This window comes from Buteo buteo, chromosome 8 (assembly GCF_964188355.1).
Source record: "Buteo buteo chromosome 8, bButBut1.hap1.1, whole genome shotgun sequence".
In the NCBI taxonomy this organism is placed as follows: Eukaryota; Metazoa; Chordata; class Aves; order Accipitriformes; family Accipitridae; genus Buteo; species Buteo buteo.
In genome coordinates, this window is record NC_134178.1 from 45,332,413 (window position 1) to 45,354,961 (window position 22,549).

At 37.5% G+C, this 22,549-nt stretch overlaps 1 protein-coding gene across 1 annotated transcript in view; it reads right to left on the reverse strand.

Annotated features, from left to right (window-relative positions):
- Positions 1 to 22,549, reverse strand: part of SPAG17 (sperm associated antigen 17) — a 99,569-nt gene that overhangs the window by 71,276 nt on the left and 5,744 nt on the right. The window contains exons 2-5 of the mRNA XM_075034474.1: positions 19,586 to 19,726; positions 19,145 to 19,204; positions 5,534 to 5,665; positions 1,540 to 1,747 (exon numbers count right to left, since the gene is read on the reverse strand). Of these exons, the coding sequence (XP_074890575.1) occupies positions 1,540 to 1,747; positions 5,534 to 5,665; positions 19,145 to 19,204; positions 19,586 to 19,726 (541 nt within the window). The remainder of the gene's footprint in view (positions 1 to 1,539; positions 1,748 to 5,533; positions 5,666 to 19,144; positions 19,205 to 19,585; positions 19,727 to 22,549) is intronic.

Sequence of the window (22,549 nt, forward strand, 5' to 3'; positions counted from 1 at the left end):
ATGGCTTCAGCTCAGTACAGTCATGACTGTAAAATTAAATACAGCAGAAGTGACAAGCACAAAATACCTCAACAACTTCTCCTTTGAGGCAATCTGCAGCTATGGTTATTTTGTAAATATCTTTGGGACTGATGAGACAAATCCCAGTGAATAACATCATAGTTTAACAGCAGTGCTAGTAGTTCATAATATAAAGGTACTAAGCATACTAAACAAGGATAGTTTTCATGGCTGTTACTTTCTGGAGACAATTTGTATTTTCCTTACTTCGTCTTCTCATTAACCGTGACTAACAAGGCAGCAAAGCATAGATATCTTATACAGGTACCTGATGTTTTCCACATATCCCTCAGGGCAGTAGGGAGCAAAAATTTTGGAGCTGGTAAAGTTGTTTCTATGGGGCCTAGTAGAAGCATATTAATACCCACCCAAAGCCACTCTGTACTGTACATTCTGTACCAATTCTAGTAAGATGGCATGAGTTCTCTACATGACTTCAGCTTGGATTCTTAAAGGCATGAATGTTTCTTTGAACACTTCTCCTTTCATGCCCTGAAAAACCTTAAAATCATCAAAGAATGTTATAGCCAAGCCTTATCTGAAAAAATGAGGAGCTATGTACACATAGCTACTGTTCTGTTCTTGTGTACTTTCGTCAGATTCGTTAAGATTCAGACTTGCTCTAAACACCTGGACCGATGCTTTTTAGATGTTTGAAGAGTGCCGTTGATCTCAAATGAGATGCAGACGAAGGTCTGATGAAAGAGAGAGGAAAGCCTGCAGCAGTTCAACTAGGGAATAGCGGGTACACATAATGTAACCAAAAATCAGCAAGTTCTTCTGCAGCAGCAGAGGTCCTGTTTATGCTGATGCAGCTCAGACACATTATGGTCCAAATTAAATATAACTGTGATCTAATGAGGAGAGCTATGCATTTTCTCTGATATTTTTTGTTCTAGTGAAATTTGTAACCGTGGGTGCTATGTATTACGAATAAAGATTTTCTCAGCACTAGTTCGTGTATTATTCTTTACCTCGTATAGCTCATTTCTGCAGTAGGTTTCTTCAGGTCTCAGTTCTATCCAGATGTTTTTACAGCAAATGAAATCACATTGCCCTTCGTACAGAACCTGGCTTCATCCCCAGACAATGGTAGACAGCTCTGTTATACTTTATAAATACAAGGAGAAAGCCATCTTTGGATACTGACACAAATGCATTTAGTTATTCCAAAATCTTTCTGTAAGAAAGGTTTTCTGTAGGATTTGTTTAGCCACTTTCTTTTAGTCTTAGACATGCTAAAACATTTTGATGTCAACATGCTACATATACCTCATCTGTATTTTATTTCTTAGACTGCACAATCTATCCTAATACTGAGCAGAACACAGTGTGCTCTCTTCAAATGCAAAGTGACAATGCCTTAATATTGCCAAATAGATCTTGACTTTTCAACATAGAACAAAACAAAGCACTCAGAAGCTAGGTTGCAAGATTTCTAGCAAGTTTATCAGGAGTATATCTACATTTTTTACATACCAATGTATTTGTCTTCCTCTTCTACTACTCCCCGTCGCTTCAGTTGTGTGTCCTTTTTAACAGTGACTGGTGCTAGAGAACCTATGTCTGTCTTTTTTCCTTTTCTTTCTTTCTCAGCTGTCTTGGCACTAAGGAGGTTCTCCTTCTTGCCAGGAGGTTTAGTTTTCTCTTTCCTTCCATCTTTTTCCTTCTGTTGCTCTTCTTCTGCCTGACAAGATGAAAAAAACTAAGTTCTCATCATAGCCTTTCTGCAGAACAAAGGGCAGACTGCTGTAAAATACTAATGATTCAAATTTTTTATTTGCATACTTTTCCCTCTCAGCCAGTATAATGTTGATGTCTTGAACACTCTGCTTTATCCTTCTCAAGCTCACCATTCAGTTTATTATAGTCTTACTAAATCATAGTGTTAAGACTTCACATTAAAAAGGAACTGTGAGAGGTAGGTAGACATTATACCTACAAAACTAATGAAATGCATTCTGGTAGAAAGACGAGTAAAGAATCACTGTGCTTTGGTTACTGCCACTACAGCACTTGCATCAGCCAGAAACCTTCCCTGGACTGAAGGGAAATAAGAGAAAAATTCAATTTCTGTTAAGTCTTTAGTACCTCTGTTAACACTCCTGAGTATGGTGTAAAATGGTACCAGCACTATTTTTCTTTGATGTAAATATCTGTCTACTATAAACCAGAACCAAGAGTCTTGTGCTCATTTCACACAGGATATTACTCAGCCATTCTCATTATTTTCAAACAAAACCACCTACATTAAATTCTGCTCAGCAATTTAAGAGTAAAGAATGAAAAAAGATTTTGTAAGTATCCCAAAGCCTCACGCTATAAATCCAGAAAGCTCAGAGCCAGTCTAAAATTAAAATAATCCAAAATATATTAAGGTAAAGCAAGGTGCTATAAGAGCAAGAAAGCCTCCACCTTATTTCTACCCAGCAGCAGTACTATGCATTAACTATGCAAGAATGACATTTAAGGATTGTAATGCTAAATTAAATACAATAAAATGACATTAACTTAACTTACTGTTACCATCCTGGTGGTGTCACTTTAAAGGCTATTAAAGCAATGAGAAAAGCTCTCCATGCAAATGAGATGGGGCAGTTGACTCTACACAGTTGCTTTCCCTAGATCCAGCTGGAAAAGCAGACTTTCCAGCTGTAGAAGTTGTGATTAGTTCAAATACAAAACCAAAGCAGAAAATCTTTTCCTGCTTTTCCCTTCTTTACACATTCCCTTTCTGTAAAATTTAGGAATGCTTTCAAGATATTCTTGAAACTATTTGTGCTGTGAAATGGGGGATTTGGATGCTTTCATTATTTTCTTTCAAATTTATTCCACTTTGGACATTTCAAACCAAAGTTTTTGATAGTACTACTTTGAATTCTAAGCTGATGAACACATCAAAACAGATGATACAATCATCAGGCTACAAAGTTCACAATCAGCTTTATCTATTGCATCTGCATCATTTATGTAATTAATCTCAAATAAGCAGAGACATTCCTGAACTTGCCAAGATTCCAACAAAGAACACTTGTTGACCTTAATACCTCAGGAAGTTAAAGCCTCTCCTTTCTAGGACTCTTTCCTTTTCCTCTCAATGTCATATTTCTCCTTCCGTATAAGGTGCGGCTTTTTGCGGAGTTTCTAATCTTCCATTAGCTTTACATTCTGTAATTTTGTTATTTTAAGCTTCGTATTATGGAATCTTACTACCTCAAACAGTTTTCTAATTGAGACACTTTGTCTCTTCTGCATGCTAATTTGAACTGTCAATTTATGACAAGCTTCTGCTCCTAATGAAGTACAGAAATTTCATAATGGTTTATTTTTGTTTATTCACTTGCTGTTTTTCTTCTGCCATTCCATTCTATTAACTGTCCATTGTTTTTTAGAATAGGCACCAGTTATGTTGGCTTTCTGAGAACTGTAAAATCTGATTTCAACCCGCGAATTGCTGGCAATGGAAAGTGTACTGTACAACCTAGTTGGAAAGGATTAAAAATTTTATGGCAGACAATGTAGAGTTAGAATTCTAAATTAAAAACCAGTTTCTGCCCATTCTGTACTGCGGAGCATCCTCATAGCCAGGAGCCCTCCAAATTGTTGACTCTGTTTTTGTCCTTCAACTGCTGCTCTCATGTTTGCCTGTCACACTTTGATATAGATATAATCCAGAGGAGGTGACAACTTTGTCCAGATTGCTTGGCTAAAACAGAGAAGAAATTATAAGTTCCAGAGATTCTTCAGCCTTCAATACCGACTATCCTCAGATTCTCCAGGGAAATAAAATTATATTTACAGGAGTAATCTTGCCAAATCAAAGCTAAAGGCTCCCTTTTAATATTGAAGTGCCTAGTCTTTAAACTTCAAATTCTTGTTTTACAGTTTACTTATCAGCATTGACTGACACCTAAGAGTAAAGCCGTTTTTTCTCCATTCACTATAAAAACCCCTGTTCTATAGCTTTACCCTCTCAATTTCTCTTCAGATTGAAAACGTTGGTTTTTTTCCTTCAGATTCTTCATTTATTTTTATCTTACATTATGATTTGCTAACCAATTTTGCAATTGACTTCTATCGGAACAGGACACAACTTTAATTTATTACCTAGCATTTCATGTTCTTGTACTTGTGTGCTATACTTCATCCACCAATTATTCCCACAAATAGAATTATCGCTAAAGAGACTTACAGACTTTTCAACTACACAAAATCCATGAAACCATTTTCTTCTTGCATCTTTTACATGCATAGTCTGCTTAAGTCTCCATGTCATCACATTTTACATTATAGTTTTTGATCAATTAACAGGGTAAACTATTGCAGCAATTACATGACTTTCTGATAATGGTCTTCAGCTGCGTGAACGCTTGCTGGAAAAGGACTATAGCAAAGATCAATTGTTCAGTAAGCTGTTGAAATGTACATCTGACAACTTTTTTTTTTTAAATTACAGATGTTAAAAAGCAATTAAGAGGTCTGATCTGATTGTGAGTCTGTGCAAGCTTTGTGAAATTCCTCCTGGAACACATAAGCAATCTGTCTGAGGCAATCTTGGAGCTACTAGTGACCATCTTGAGAATATGTGGAAGCAAGTTTTGGGAACACTGGGAAATGTGGTACCCAATTCTGAAAAGCAGACTTCCAGATATGAACTATTTGGAAAGAGTTCAGAGGAAAGGAACAAGCATAATCAAAAACTAGAAACCATGACACATATTTGGGGTTGTTTAGTTAAATACGTAATAGATTTCTGCAGAATGGAGGGTAAGAACTGTTGTCCCCATACACAGTGAGAAGTGAAGCAGTAATGGGTTTAAATTAGAGCGGGGTTGGTAAGGTTAGAAACCTTTTCCAAATGGGTACATTGCAGAGATAGTTGAGCAGTAATACTGATTGCTGTAGAAAAGTGAAAGCACAGCAGTGGAAGGTTTTAAGAAGAGGTTCAACAAACATCTGCCAGGAATAGTTCATGTAAATTTTATCCTGCCTTAGTGCTGGAGGATGGAACAGGTAACTTCTCCAAATTTCCTCCAGAGAGGTGATTCATGATAGTAACTTCCTCATAGTGCTGCTCTGCATCTAACTTTGATACCTTTCAAGTAATAATCTCTCCTACCCTTACTTCAGCAGAGATACGCTCAGATGAAGCCAGTTCCTAGCTCTATTTTCTATTGGTCCTAAGACTCAGCTAAGACATTACTACTTCTCACTCTAGCAAAGAGTTCTGCCACTGTATTTTTTTTCTTTTTTTCCCCTTGTCTCGCCTGCATTTGAGTAACTGCAGGCTTCTTCCCCAAAATCTAATTAACTTAAAAGGATAAATGTCTATTTTCATTTCTCTTCAGTAACAGATCTAGGAAGTTAAGCATGAGGAGAAAGCTGAATTTATGGAAACAGCACTAGAATAGACTAGATTAGAAGTGTCTTCATAAAGTTAATTAAGCATCCTCCATAAGGCATACTATAGTACCTTCTTTTCAGCTTCTCTTCTCTGAAGGTCCTTCTGTTTGAGACAAAGCAGGTGAAATTTCAACAGCTTTCCAGTTAGTGTTACAGGAATTTCTTCACCACTATCCAAAATGGCTTTGGCTACTTCTATCACCTGCAGAGACACCCCACCCCCCCACCCCCCCAAATAACTGTTACTTGTATAGTTTTAATATTGCATTTGACACATATTTTGCATACTGAAATGAGGAAATGCTATTGCACATTGTACAATGCGTGGGTCAAAATGGCCACCCTTTCAGGAAAACAACACATCAGTAAGATGCATAGCTATTCTTTGGTTCCTAAGACCTCAAATGAAGTTACATCTGCTATAGTGTGAGATAAAACTAGAATGGAGAAAACTTCTATGATTTATGTAAAGGTCAACAGACACACAGTTCTCACAGTAAAATGTCATTTTTTTTAGGTTTCAAACAAAGAAGCAACATTAAGCAACTACTTATTATAAAGTAATAAATTAAAAAGCATTTAACAGATAGCAAATCAAGGGCAGTAGTTTGGAGTACTGTTTACAAAGTGACTAGTGTGTGAGGCACTAGCCCTGAATGAAAGATAAAAACTCCTTGAAGGGAATTTGAGAGGGTCTGTCTTGGTGAAAATATACCCCCTCCCTGTGTAATTCTGATTCTGTTGGTATGCAGCCTAATTGGGGTGAAATAAGGCTATTGAGTTTTCTTAGGGTGATGACAGCAGCAGGAACATACAGCTGCATTGTCCAGATGTGTGGCATTGACAGGCCGTTTTATGACTATGTTTTTTACAGCTTGTTTCCACTAAATTTCATACAACTCACTAACATCTGGGCCGTTTTCCTTGGAGCCTCATAACCACTTTATTTACTGCGAAAAAAATAAAATAACGTAAAAATACCATAAAAAGTTGTTATATGTTTCTTTTCACTTGTGTTGTCTCTGTAATAAAGTTCACCTATGTGGGAAGCGCTGTTGAGGAATAATATAACCATAATATTTTCCTACTTTTGTTTTTAAGCAACCATCAGCTTTATTTATAACCATGGGCTGAATTAGGTGTTACTCAAATGTTCTGACATGTTTCTCTTTTCCCCTCTTGGAGCAATTACAGTTGGGCACATATGGTGTCAATTTTGCTTGCTAACATTCAGACAATGAAGGTGCACACTGCATGTCACTGAACTGTGTCTTGTCTAATGCAAACACCACCATTAGCTTTGAACTTTCATAGCTTCTTGCCCAGCTTAGAAAGTTTCACCTCTCAAGTAAAACCTAGGTAAGCAAACATAGCCACTAAAAATGCTTCTCTGAATAAAACAAAGCCAAAATGGAATCCAGACTATTATATGCCGAATTATTGTTTTATACAAATGAAAGCAAGGTACAGAAAAAGAAATCTCTTAAAATTCAGATTTTTCTGAATTGTGTAATAGGGAGAAAAAACAACCAAAATATTTGCATTTATAAACCCTCCCAAAACAATCCTGCCCCTCCAACACTAATAAACCTAGTGATCTCCTTAACATACACATAGGAAAACACATCATGGTTAAGATCAGTTCTGCTTTACATCTTTTGTATTCAGACTAGTTACTGGTCACTATCTCAACAAGCCAACCATAGAAGGCTTCTGGAAGGACTCCCACTGACTTCAGAGTCACAGCAGAAAAATCAAGGATATGTTAAGAACAGACTTAAAAACTCCCATAGATAGTAGGCACACTAGAAACTACTAGCTATTCCAACAAAAAATAGTCACCCAGAGCTAGCTAAGCAAATCTGTGCTCTGAAAGAAAGACGCTTTGGTAGAAATATCACAGTAATTTCCCTTGGAGAGAAAAATTCTCATATAGGTTTCTTTTGCAGAAGTGGTGTTAACAGCCTATGGAAAGGGATGCTTCCCAATTGCCTAATCTAGATGAGTTGCACATTTCTTGAAACACAATAGCGGGGAAACGGAGGGATTCTGGAAGGATTCCTGAAAAGTGTATATATAGTAACCCGGCTGGATGGCAGTTGCTGATTTATTGCTCATGGAAGAAGGAAGGAACGCTTCGACTCTTTTACAACCCATTCTTCCCAAGAATTTCAAGCATTTTACCAGTCAAAAGCAATGCATCATGATTATTCCTATTCTGTAGATAGAGAATGCAGAAATGAAGAGACTTGTCCAAGGTCTATAGTGAGCTGGACAACTCTGAGTGGGAGGGAAGAACAAATTTTCTTATGTGAGGCATTACAGAAGTATAAACCAAACTATTTAACAGAAGTACATTCCATGACTATGGAGAGAGGTCAGACGAATAAGACCAAGATAAAATGAGCACACTACATTTGGCAATACAAAGCAAGCGAATAGTTTTTCATACAGCAATGTAAAATCTGCTTTATACATAAGGAAATAAAAAACAATCCTTCATCACTGCTAGTTTAAAGACAGAACATAGACCAATCCATGTACAGTAGATAAAAGAAATTAGATTTATTACACTTATGCATGTTTACGTCATCTGTGGTCCTGTGAGTTATGCAGGCACCTGGCATAAACAGTTAAGAATCCACAGAGCCTCAATAAGAAAAAAAAGCTGAAGACAAAGACTTGGTAGGAGTACAGAAGGAATTTTTTGGGATACTATGAAGTGGATTCATTTCAGATCAGTTATACCTCATCCCACCAGTGATGACCTTTTTCTTATTTGAGAAACCATGGAAACTTGGATGGACCAACTCAGTTAGGTAAGGCCTCTTTTCCTTTAAAAGAAGAGGAAACTTAGCATTCCTCACACAGCAGGGGTCACATTTGCAAAGTGCAGAAAGGCTGCAGCAATGCAGTATTTGATCTCATATGGTGGCAGTCTGAACCATGCGGAGATTGAGCTGCCTGGTGCAAAGGGCATGTATTTCAAGCCAGTCAAACGCTACATGAGTGCTTGTAAGTGACACTATGCTACTGGAAGATGCCAGTGCCATTGAGATAGGAGATGGGTCTTAAAAGTTAGGGAAACATTTAAAGCCAGAGTTTTTATGGTATCTTTCTTTGAAATGCCTCCTTTTCAATATACAGAATCATTGCAGCTGCTAAATCATAATCAGAAAAGCTTTCAAAGTGATAAATTGCTTTATCAACTTTCATAGCTTTCTCACTACTTGGAAGCAGTAGCATCACTTGCTATGAACAGTGGTCAGCCCATTTCGTAGTGTAGTTCTCCCATATCCTGGGTGAGCTTTCTAAAGGCCTGTCTTCCCTCTTGTTCTTGAAACTGTGAGAAAACCAGGCCACCACACATACCTCAGACTTCCTAAAATAAACATAAGGGTTCCAAGAGGAAGTCCTCAGTAATCAAATCCCTTAGCAGCTGACACAGTTCAAGTCCATTTGAAGCGGGAGAGCCTCCAGTCGAGAGGCTAGATGGATTATACATACCAACCAAGTTATTATTTACTGTTCAAATGTATTTTCCTGAGCAAGCTAAGAAAAGCAGGGGAAAAAAAAAAGCAAACTTCACTTATTACAATCTGCCATCAGTATCATGAATTCCTCACAAGCAGCTTTCAAGAAAGACTAGGGAACAAAAGCTGCATGTGTCATACTGACAAATTTCTTTTGTCCAAAGAAGACTTCTTTACACATACTGTTAAATATTTCTGAATCTGCTGATGTCATTTCATTGACTATAGCAAACTACAATCAATCATTTTGAAAGAATACCAGGAAGGCACTGAGCTAACTGAAACAACTTCTTTCACATCACACCTGCAGTGTGTTGAAATGCAATTTAGTCTCTACTATCAGACCATTCACCTAATTTCATTTTTCCTCTCAGAACCTCTTCCCAACTATGATGTCAAAAGATCACCTGCTTAATCATTATCCTTCACTGTTGAATTAATGACTCACAATTCAAACTGAGCTTAAGGACTCATATAAATCAGTAAATCAATTGCATATCTGAACAGAGTGCCATATACAGCTTATGTATCCACAAGTTAGACTGTAAAACTTAAGCTAAGCTAATGAATTAGCTTCATTAATCAGTGAAGACTCTACCAACATGTATTCCAGAGAATTAAAAAAAACTGAAGTGGATTCAATGACTCCTTTTGCCCCCCACAGAGTCCTTTTCAAACAAACCTACTAAAATAAGAACAGGACACTTTCACTATTGAGCAATACTAAGCAAATACATATGCTGTTCATATACTAAATATCTGCTTTTCTGTTGTGAGAACATTTCTCAAAGCAGCAGCAATGGCTGCTTGTGCCCTAGAAAAACATGTTGTCACTCATACGAGCGAGTCTGTTTTTTGCCAAATCACAATACAGCTTGATCTGGTTAGCAGAAACCTAGTTAGAAATACTCCTTGTAAGAAGGTCTGTTCTTTAAACCTCTCTCTACAGAAAATGCGCAACCTGAGGGCATACCCTAACTGGTTTAATCTCAGCAATGCAGAATGAGAACTAAGACATGTGTACAGCATATGTGTCGTAGCGTTACCAGTACTTAAATAATTTTTTAAGGGAAATACAAACAGGTGAATAACCTAATTTAAGTAAAAATGAGAAAATACATTACATAAAAATTAGGATGACTTTTCCCCTTGGCTTTATTAAAGAGCTCATACAAGAGCTAGGACTGATTGGGTCATAGCAACAACAGTTCAGTCCCATGGAATAAATAAATCCCAAATGGAAGGCATATAATGTGATAATTCAAAGGACTACACAGGCCACTATTGATCACACAGTGGCATCAGATGGTCTGATGATGGCAAAGGCTGATGCAAAGGCACGATGGTATGTCTTTACGCTGGGTAATATTTTATTCTTTTTTAGGTGGCGTGGGTTTCCTATATTTGAAATAAAAATCCCTTTGCTGTTATCCGAGGCTTAGGACTATTTACCTCATCACACACACGCATCTCTAATGCCACTAGGATGACCTAAGTCATTAAGACATCTGTACTGGACAGGCATACAGAACATAGAACTAGGCAAGATCTTTGCTATTCTGGAAAGGCAGCTGAACCCAGCTGAATGCCTTTTCTTTTGTCAGGATATTTTCTTTTGTTTCCATTTGGCCAAGTTATGAGAAGGCATTTGACAATGATATTCTACTCTCTTGGATACTGGTGCTAGCAAGGCAATTGTCTATCCAAGCAATCTAGCAAGCACTACAAAGTCCACCAGTGAAAGGCATTATGAAGTAAGAATTAAGGTGAACAGGACAGGTAGAAGCTCATGTAGCTTTTTCTCAGCGAGTTCTAGTAAAATCTTCAAGACATAGAAAATCTTGGACTACCTTAACACTGTCTAGGAGGAATGAGGATAACCCAAGTTTGCAGTTCATCTGAAGATGCCAAAGATTTTTGGCCTGGGGTGTGACAGTGTCTGTTTGGAATAGTTTGGCACAGACATAAATTGTCCCTATTCAGTTGGCAGCAAACTGAATTGCTTGTAACGGTCTCCTGTGAGATAAAGATGGGGGTAAATCTGCCCTCAGCTAATACACAGACACTGGTAGTCTTCCATAAGGCTCATTCATATTGATATTCACAAATTGCTGAAGACCAATGGGAGTTGTGAAACTTCCTAAACCTAAGCTAACCATTTTTTTCCTTAGCATCCTTTTAAGTAAACTGGCCTAAATACTTGGACCCAGGAAGCAGAGCAGTTAAACTCTCCTCAGAAGACAAGACAATAAATATCTCGGGTAAATGTACCACCTCATGCACTGGGATCATTTACAAAACATACTATATTCTGTACTACAATGTACCTGGTAGGAGCTACATAGATACAACAGAGTTGACAACAGAGGAGTAGATAGTGCCCACAGCAGGATTTAAAGTCTCTTACCCTTTCCTGGAGCCAGTACCTCCCTGAAAAGTATCTTCATTTAACAACAGTTCCCAACTGTTTCTTGAGCATTAACCTTCTGCATATCTATACAGTGTAAGGGCCAAGTCCTTCTGAAATAAAATTGTCTTAACTTGTATGCACACAATAGCACTTGACAAAGGGTGACTGGAGAACTGTTCCATTTTATTATGACATTTAAGACTGCAGTATTTGTTTTGCTCTGTACTGGAATGAAACATAAAATTAAATCTTTCTATCCTTCTGACCATTCAGCATGGCTGCCAAAGTTGTTTCTACTGTCAAACCCTCTCATCAAAACAATGACATCAGAAAAGTTTTGGCTCCTGAGCTGTTCCATTTTACAACAACTTTTAAAATTAATTTTGCTCTACAGTGGAATGAAAACAAAATCTTCTAACTTTTACTGCAAAATAGAATTCTATTGACATACATTTTTAGACTGAGAAGTTTGGGTTTTAATACGACTATCTCTACTTTTGAGAAGGCCTATTCTTGACCACAATCTTTCTGATAGCATTTTGTCAAAATCTATACACTTCCACAAAAATATGTCATCTTTAATTATATGTTTCCACAAGAAACCAAAAGGCTTCCTTAAAAATACTCCTGACTAGCATTATTTCTGAAACTTTTTTCTTCAGTGACACATATCCTGGCTATAACGAGTCTTTGCTCTCCTCCAGATGCCACACAACTTGTACTTCTTGGGTGAAAATATTCCTTGCCATAAGCATTATGTCTATGACATTAAGAGTTCTGTTTTCTCATCAAGCTAAACCCAAAACTTTTGATTTTTCTGCCCTAGTAATTTACTATAACGTCCTTAACACAAAATAAATGCATACTCCTTGTCCCTAGTGCTGCCCTCTTCCCCCCCACCCCTTTTTTTTCTGAAGATATTGTTAGAGACAATGATGAGAGAATTTAGAAAAAGGGATGAAGATATTGTTAGAGATGATAAGAGAGTCTAAAAAAGGGACATAAGACAATAGAAAGGTATAAGATAATAGAAAGATATGAGGTATTCAAGACCTACCGAAGAGAGGATATAAAATTTATTTAGAAATAGAATAGCTATTTTTAACTGGTTTCTTGAACAAAATTCATGCCATTGGGGTAAGTAATAGAAGATAGTTTTGAATAATTACGCACATGCACACAGACTTTTTAATATCTATTTAAAATATATCTATTATATAACTATATATGGTATAATTATGTATCATACAATGATATATAATACAATATATACAAAAAATTTCGTAATAGAGTAAGAGCACCTATCCAAGGAACTACATGCTCAGTTCCAATCTAAAGTGGACCTTCTCTTTACATCATGCCATGACCAGCACTTCAAATAGTCTTACCAGCAACAACCCTAACTTCTTAAGTCTACATTGTACACCCTTCTAGCAAAGCATTAATTCACAGAAATGCTTAAAGACTGCTTTAAATCCACTGCTTCCTGGCTAAATTAATTCCATTTTTTTCCCCTTCAGCTTGTTGATTGTTATGTTTTACTGTCCTACAAAAGTTCTTAATATCTTGGGTTATGTATCTTGTTTTGGAAGTGACAGGAGAGGAACCTGTCTCACTTATACCTAGAAAACGCAAGGATCCTTCTGTCTCTGCTACAGCCTATTGCCTATTAAGGCAAGAAGTACTGTGAACATTACACAATTTCCCAAGGATTCTGACAGCACAATCTTAGAGAAAAAAACAAACTAAAGAGCCCATGTACCATGTAAATAATTTTAAAACAATGCAAGATTCCGTTTCTAACCAATAACCTTTTAGTCCTCAAAATGAGCTGTACAAAGCATGAACTAATTAAGATTTATATGCAAGCACTCAACTGAACTGGATTTTAATAGCAAAACTGTGCATATTATGCTTGGCAGTAGAAGGATTTAATTTGGGGGTCTCTTTGGCTTGTTTGTGGAAACAGCACAACTAGGCTGATATCTCAATATGTCTGGTGATATGGGTTGGCTGTTACATATTTTGACTCAGACAGTAAAACTGGCACTTCTCCTGCTTTTATCAGTCCAGAATTTGAAGTATCTGCATTGATACTACTTCCCTGTTAGCAAGGAGGTAAATAAAGTGAGGTTTTGTATGAAAACCCTTTGCCATGCAGATCTGGAAGCAAGTCAACAGGAGAATCAAACAGGTGCTGTGTTCAGCCAGCGATGGCAACAAGTAGAACAATATGTCATCAAAATTCTATATTCTCTTCTGTTTAAATACTAACAGTTCCAGCATGTTGACGTGCAAGCTAATGTTTGCTTGCTTGTCACATGCAAGAATCAAACAGAGATAATTCAGTGCAATCAGCTGGGTAACAAGATCCCGGATAGCCCAATTTAAAAGTCCTCACTATTTCAGATTTAAGGAAGAAAAGCAAGAAAAATAAGAGAAAGACAACAGATGCCTGCAGAGATAAGGACAACAAAAGATTTTTTTTTTTTTAACTGTATCAGGAAAAAAAATATCATTAACATGGCACTGGTCTGGTATTAAATGGAAACATAAAGAAGCAGGAAAAGTAGGGCTAATCAGTGATTATTCTGCTCTATATTCGGAAAAACAGCAGATAACATGGTTGTATCAATTAATAAGCAGTTATTTCCAACTGTATCAATAGAAAGTTGCAAAAAGGCAGCTTTTAAAGCTAAGCATACCAAAATCCAGTAGACCTGGACAATATAATCAAAGAAGTGTTAAAAACAGGTAGCTGAGGAGCTCTTTAGATGATGAATATTGACTTTAACCAACTCTTGGAGAACAAGGGCAGTTTTAAAGTAAAGAAAGCAAGCTGATGTCACACCAACGCTTAAAAAAGGGAAACTAGAATAACATAGGTATTTTAAGTACTGGCAGTGTAACGCTGGTCATTGCAGAATAACAGAGGGGCTGGTATTATTTCCTTAATGTTCATTGAATCCTCCCTTAGGACAACAAATAAAGGGAGGGTAAAATAATTATTACAAATTCAATTTTGTTCTTTTTGGGGAAAAAAAAAAAGGTGGCCTTTTCAAAAAAAGAATCGCTTTCTCTGGTAAGACTGCAATTCTAGTTGAAACAGGTAAGGTGATACAGTGAAAAGCAGAATTTCCTAAGTATTCTTTGACTACTGATTTAGAAAGCAGTGACAAAGATTAAAACTCATAACTGACAGATCTGAAAATGCAATCAAAAACAAAGAGTCATCATCAAACAGGTGAGTTTCTTGTGGGGTCTGAAGCATACAACATATAAAGACTGCTCTGTTTAAAAGTTTGTGTCTTTCCAAGATCACTGACAAAGTCTTCAATTATAAGATCTCCAGAAGACACAATAATAATAATAAAAGTATCAGGAAAGGTCCTCCCCAGAAACAAATTAAGTTGTAGCAGATTCTCAATTGTTTTCAATCATTTAAAAAAAACCCATCCAATATTGATTTTAAAAATTCCAGCACACAAATTATTTTTGGAAAAAATACTGTGACCTATAGCACAGGTCACAATAGTCTCTTCTGCCAATCAAATCTATCTACTAATTTCACAGAACGTAAAACAAACTAGTGATAGTAACGTGGATAAGAAATTCAACTCTTGGGCTACAGTGTTCAGAAATTTTCTTGCCAGTAGCCCTTCTCACCAAAAAAGAAGAATCAAAACAATTTAGTGATCTTATTTTGTGCATATGTGTGTATATATATTCATTTCTGCAGCATTCACTATGGTCTCGTGGGAAACCAGATCATACTTACACTTGACAAACAAGTCTGAAGCTTTCACACCTGATCAGAAAAGTTAGCTCTCAGAGAAGCGACATAACTCCTATTTAAATCCTCTGGTAAGCCAGCACAGTGTAAACCGTAACAATGTAAGCCTAAAATACTAGGCATTTACCTAGGCATTACATTAGCCTAGACTGAGAAGAACACAGAGAGCATTGGGTCAGTTTTACTAGAGAGCAAGGGAGAAGGAAAACTCTTCTTTTCAAAGCTCTGTGTCTCACAGGGGAAGGAAAGGAGAAGAGAAGAAAAAAAAAGGCATCATTAAAGACAGGGTACAGGATAAAAAAAACAAAATAATAAAATCACTTGCAGGAAGCTTTCCTTTCAACTACACCAAATGTTTCCTCTACATTTGACATCCAAAGCCCAGACAGTCGATTTACCTTTTCCTTTCCAATAGGAATGCCTTCTCCAAACCACCTCCTCCTTCCACCCCCTGCAACTGACGGGATTTGCTGCTATCACAGGCTTCACTCCACTTGTGTACTGGCCTCTTCCCCTGGGTTGTGCCCATCTTTTCTACTGAAAGCACGCTTCCACTCCTCCACAGCATACTATACAGAGCCTAGCAGAAGATGAATTTACTCCTTAGGTTTGTTATTATATATATATATATATATATATATATATATATAATTCTGCCATGCCTAGGAGCTTTTCAACTTGTATTCACCTATACCTATCCTCAAGGAATCAGAAGTCTAGCGAGGATTTCTGGAGTGCAGTGCACACTGCTCATGCTGCCTCCCATCCTCAAAACGCTGGAGATGCCAGCAGAGTTAGCTATCTATCCAGTGATTAACAGCTGGGAAATACTTATTTACAACTGATTTATTCTGCTCCAGCCTCACAGAATTTCAGGATGAGAATGGGCCATGATTTGGATTTGGCACCTGATTTGATTATATTTTTCAGCTTGACAACTGTAGGTAGGAGCCTTGCTGCGAGAAACCAGAATTAATATATTAATTCTTGACAGGTAGTGGCATAAAGATTAATATTTTTAATTGCAATTAAGCCTGTTTGATTACACAGGATGGCTTGTCCTGGAGACGAGTCAGAGCAGTATGGAAGGATGCTGCTGTTACAAGACTTCAGTTTTGCTGGCTTCACAAGCACAAGGACACATTTTGAAAGCAGTGTTCTGGGATCCACATCGAAACAAAACTGCTCTCGTCTCTGTCACTTGTGCCTTTTTCATCTTTCCATGACCCAAGCATCTCAGCTTATCTGAGAGAATCACAAAATTGTTCCACATTTCTCTCCCTTCCATCTCTCCCTCTCTCATGGCCATGTCCCTTACTCAACTGTCCATTTTCAGCAATGCCATCTATCTACTTCCAGTCTTCTCACATGAAGGGGCCACATGAGGCTCCATCTTCTTTCACAGCCTTTTCTCACCGTGGTACTACTCCCCAGCTCCAGCTTGTTCCTTTACAAGTACGGGACAAGATTCCTTCTCAAAATTTCCTGGGTAACATAAAGGCAAATTTCCTGACCCTGTTCCAGTGAGTTCAACAAAAGTGGAAAACAACTCCTACAAGAAAAAAAAAAAAAAAAAAATCCTTCCATCGACACAGCCCCTGAACTCAATCTCACCAGAATTTTCAAGAAAGAAAAAAAAAAATAAAAAAAATCTCACCCTCATGAACAAATCTAGTATAGAAAATTTAGGCTTTAATAGATTTCCAAAATTCAAAGTTTGGAAACTAAAACACTATCATATTTTTTAGTGGTAAAGCACCTTAATTACACATGATTTTACCAACCTTAATAGAAAGCTGACAAAACATGTACGTAAACGACAAGAGACACATACCTCGCTTATAAAATGCATAGATTTTATTCAAGCATACTGTAGTTTTATGTCTTGTCTGTTGGAAAAACTGTACATGATTAATTAATCTGATTTATTACAAAATCTGTTGATATTTTACAGGAAGCGTAACATTTTCCCTTCCATATAGAAACAACAACAACAAAAAAATCATTTCCACAGCATCTTTATGAGAGACTCAGCTTAACATTATTTAATGAAGTGCTGGAATTAGCACCAAATTACCAGTCAGGACTCCTACTCCCATCAAGTCACTTAAGAGACAGAAAAGGTGTTAGACACCTAATTCTCCTGGATTTGAAATCTTTTAGCTACATATTCGTAAACCCTGTCCTGATCCTCTTCAGTTTGTACAATAAGATTGATATGAAATGCAACACAGTAAGATGAGAGAAACCCTGAAGGGAAATAATTTAGAATAGACAACAGGGATTATTTTAATATGATACATGATTAGCTTGCAGTATACCAAGAGCAGTTTGTTAAAGTTTCTTGACTTGTAGGCACTGCAGACTGCTGCACTGAAATTTATTAAAAACCCCTGCATTTCAGTAGAAGCAGCATGCAAGACCAATGACATGGTAAAAATGTTAATAACATTAATAACCACACTACTATGCATGTCATCAGTCTCAAACTGATACACATGTACATGTCATATGTACAAAGAGCATTAAACATCAGGAATCTCATTTACAGTCTCCCTAGAAATGAATATGTACTTGTGGAAATGCCAGTGTGTTGAATCCTACCACAGAGAAAAGAACCATATGCAGACAGAAATGCTCCTCAGAATATTTCACAACCCTGTGTTCTGTGCTAACCTCGTACTTGTTTATCCTTACTGCAGTGAAAGCTTTGAATGCACAAACCGCACATGGACTTTAAGTGAATGCTCAGGAGTAAATTCTGCCCAGAGAGGCAGGATCTTAATGCTTGTGGCAACATGATCAATCTTTTAATTTGCTACAGCCAGAACGGAAACTGAGTCCAAGCAAAAGGTCAGAACAGGCATTTTATATTCTCTGTTAAAGGAGGGGAGGAAAAAAATGTCTTTGAGGAGTAAAGTAAGTAGCTAATGAGACACAGCACTGACAGCTGGAATTTAATAAGTATCCACTTCACAAGGAAAATTGCTCTTAGTAATTAAATACAGGTATCATACAAAGCTTCTGCTTAGAGCTAGACTTCAAAATCCTTCTGTCAGTAGGACTGAAGAGGTTTTACATACCAGGTAATACAAGGGTGAGTTTGCCTGGGAGGCTAGTCCTAAACGAAGAGGGTTAATTGCATAAAATTCACAGTCATGTCAGTGGTAAATAATTCCAAAGGGACTTGTTCAGATAGTAGTCTGGCATTACTGAAAAACAGACTGCAACTAAAAAGACCTGTTATAAAGTCCACCAAAACCTGAGACACATAAAAAGTTTATTAGTCATTGCAGAACTAAAATGCAAACAAGATCTTTTTAGAGGGATCCAAAATTCTTTATGCTCCAGGTCTGTAGGGCCATAAAACTCTACCTGAGAAAATTTTAAACAATCTTCTAATTAATCACAGGATTTTATAACCTCTCACAAGCTGTAAGTAAAACATTAACAACGTAGGAGGAAGTAGTCTTTGTACTAAGCATGATTCCTAACCCCGCTGACGTACCCGACTAGACGAACCAGGTTAGAATTTAACATCAAACTGAGACTATAATGGATACTAGCACACAGAGATGGCCTTTTGTTTATGGGACTGCATTCCCATAAACGAAGGTATAAGTCTCTAAATTACTGGGAGCATCTGAGAGAGCAGACTCTAATATTTTTTCTGTAATTTGTGACACCAACCATCAAAATATCATCACACAACACATTCTTAACATAATAAAACTCATATCCCTAAAAAGACATCTTGATTCTCACTTAATTAGCAGTCCAACAGAACACTTGGTATCACAAAAAGAAAGCAGTTTAAGTATTGAGAGTTTTAACCAGCTACATCCAATAGATTTGCATTTACCCAGGTATGCATAACACAATCATGCAGCTGTACTTACTTCAGTGTAAAAGAGCACTGACTCTGCAATACATCTTTTAACCTACCTCATAGAACATAGGCACATCCTTAACCTTTTTTCCCTTTTGATTTCCAGAGTCTCTGATCTGCAAGGAAATAAAGGCATTCTAATGTGAGAAGATTTTAAGTTTACACAAATTATTTTACTCGTTATTCCCTTCTGCAAACCTTACATTCACACTCTGAAACAGTGAGAAATCATCTTACGGTACTCCTGTACCTTAGGGAAGGAGCTTTTGTGATCAGCACCTCGAAGAAAAGTCTGTAACAAAAGCTCCCTATTTACAGGGAGCAAACCAGCTTATACATAAAAACGGAAAAGCTTTTTTTTTTCCATTTAGTGGAATTTTTAAGACTTCCACAGAGTAATTGAGTTGAATGCGAAATTTATAGCTACCAAAGAAGTTAGTATCTAGAAGGGAGATCTAGGGTTTGGTTTGTTATTAAATGTTCCTTTCCTGGAATACCTGTCTGAAAATGTCTTCACGTGTTACCACGCTGAAGAGCTTCCGCTGTGGCACCTGCACAGCAAGAGACAGGGCCTTGGTGTGGATTTCATCCTCAATCTTGGTCCCAACAACGAAAGCGATGCTAGGCTTCCAGTCATCCTACTTTCCAAAAGAAAACATTTAAGGTATTAAAACTGAAGCAAACAAAAGTGCTTCTCTGCAGTTTCAAGGAGTAATCCTGCAGAGGTGGTTACTCCCTTTAAAACATATTAAACATCACTGTATTAATCACACTGAAATAAACTGTATACAACCCGAAAAAGCACATACTACTTTGTCCCAATTCCTTCTGCCATCAGGTGGCAGCATTATGCTACGGAAAACACAAATGCCTACTAACAACCTCGACAAACGTCCTGGCAGGCAAACGCTGCATTAGCATCACACACAGATAAAGTAACTTTTAAATGTCATTTGCAGTTCTGACATATCACTAAGCAAACAAGAAGTGAATTTGGAATACATGTATTATTGTGATCATTTGCTGTAGAAAAAAATAAACAAATTTCAGCTCCCTCGTCCTGCAAATTAGATAATGCCCAGATACTATTTTCTGAAAATTGTAGCATTATTTGTATGATGTTTTATGAGGGTATATTTACGCATACCATGGTTCTTACCATGGTTTCACTAAGTATTCTGAACCAAAAAAAATTATTTACTGATGGCAAGTTATATTTCATTAAATATTGACAAATGAAAAACACTAGCAGTTTTCAAACATTTGCAGTAAAATACACATTTTTATGAAAAAAAAATATCTGATTTCAGCATTAAAGAAACGCAGAACACGAGAAGATTGGAAGACGTTATTTAGTGACACGCATCCATGAAAGCTTCAAAATAATGTCATTCAAGCAACTTTTAGTGGTTACTCTTCTTTCCCATTTCTTCTGCTTTAACCTACTGGAATCCCTTTCAGAAAGCCAGCGGCTAACTCCAGCACATCTACATCCCACTCCAGAGTATTCTCTATCAGCACCAGTGGTGCTTGGGCCATAAGCATTTCCAGTGGTTGTGCTGTACACTCTTGAGGAATCACCAATTATTTTTTTTTTTCATTGCACATCTGCATGTGTAAACTGCAAGGATATCAATAAAACTGCATAAGGGTAGATATGGGAAGACCTTCAGTGACATCAAGACAGTCCCAAGACATGGTCACGCTAATGAGGACCAGGCTAAGCAGAGCCACATACCAGTCCAGTGTGCATTACAGCTGAGAAAGATTTTAAAGACAAATTTAGGAGAGGTTTGTAACTTCAGGATTTTGATGGAAATATTTTCTTACGTGTATATTATGTACAAAGTCCTTGTGGAAAAGAGGAACAAAACCTGAGTTGATGGCAAAGTAAGGGAAAGGACTGTTCCAAAAAAAATTAGATATAAATGGTAAAAGGAAAAGTTTCTTCTTCCAGTTTTACTGTACACTTCTTCATTTGTTCCCTCTCTTAGCTGAAAAAAAGCCTACCTAAATGTTTGCCGTTTGAGTAACTAATGACTTGGGATGGGAGAAAGCAACAGTTGACCTAAGTTTCAAACTAGTAAATGCTTGCATGGAGGGAAACAGTTTGTCATACTCTTAAGGTAACAAAGCATAACATCACATGAATATAGCATGATGTGATTATACATACATGCCCCATTTTTTTAACCACAGACTATTCAGAGAAACAAAAAAGATGGAAAGATTACCTAGGTCACCAAGTGTAGTCTTCTGAAACTGCAAGTAGCTACAGAGCAGACACCTAATCCAAAAGGGTCCCTACAGTTCCACACATCATAAACTTCCTTGATGCTTTATAGCAGCACAAAATAAACCTTAAGTTTTTAAAATTATAAAATGCAGGAGAGTGCAAGCTTATCGCTGATGCTCTAGGAGAATGCAAACACGATGGAATTTATGAGAGTGTCCAGCTGACCTGGGGCAGCAGGCACTACTCAATGGAGAAGCAGCAGCAGCAATGGCCCACACCATGTACTCTGAATTTCTTTTTCCCTTCTAGCTGGGGGGAAAGACAGGGGACAATACCTCCTCCTGCCTAAAGCTGCCAAGATATCCACCAGTGCACAGCACTATGAAAGAGCTAGGTATTCTGATATCATTGAAACACGCACACAGAACTTGCAGTTAATCTGATTTCAAGTTAAAGTTGTCATTGTATAGCTGCCAAGAGTTGGACACAAAAACTTTACCGTTCTTTGAACAGAGAGCATTTAGATGTCCATACTTATGCAATTACACAAATGCATCATTTCCTAGGCTTTCAGAATTGAGACTGAAATGCCCTCATGAGACAGTATCCTGATGTTCCCAGGGCTCACCAGCAGAGACGGAGCCTTTGGAACAACCACCTGCCTGCGAAGTGAGCTAATGGAGCAACTGGTATCACTACGCTGTCCACTTTGGTGAGGACCACCAAAAGAGGGGAAGGAGGTCCAGTAATTCTCACAGATGCTGACAGCACAAGAGCAGCAAGACTCAGGAATGTCAGGATCTAACCTAGATGAGAGCAGCAATATAGAGCCTGCTCGCACAGCTTCCTACAGTTCTTCAGGTATGCGAAGAAATCCCCATCAGAGTCCCAAAACCTCTGCCTTATGCCTTCTTAAGTTCCTCCGTAAAACATGCTGGTGTCTTGGTGCCCACAAATTAAACCTGCTTAGCACTGATTAGCATCATTCTGCAACAAAGATATCTGTGAAACCTCTCTTCCTTGTAGTCCTGTCTCTTCTTGATCTTTCCAGTCCTTGGTCACAACTGTCCCTAGCTCATTTCTCCTTCCATTTCCACTCTTGGCTCCTCATCTGAGTTCCACCACTTCTCCTAATGCTTCCCACATCTGTAACTTCCTCCCCTAGCTCTCGTCCTCAGTCTCCTTGTCCAGCTGGTCCCTAGTTGCATTATCTGATCCTACTTCC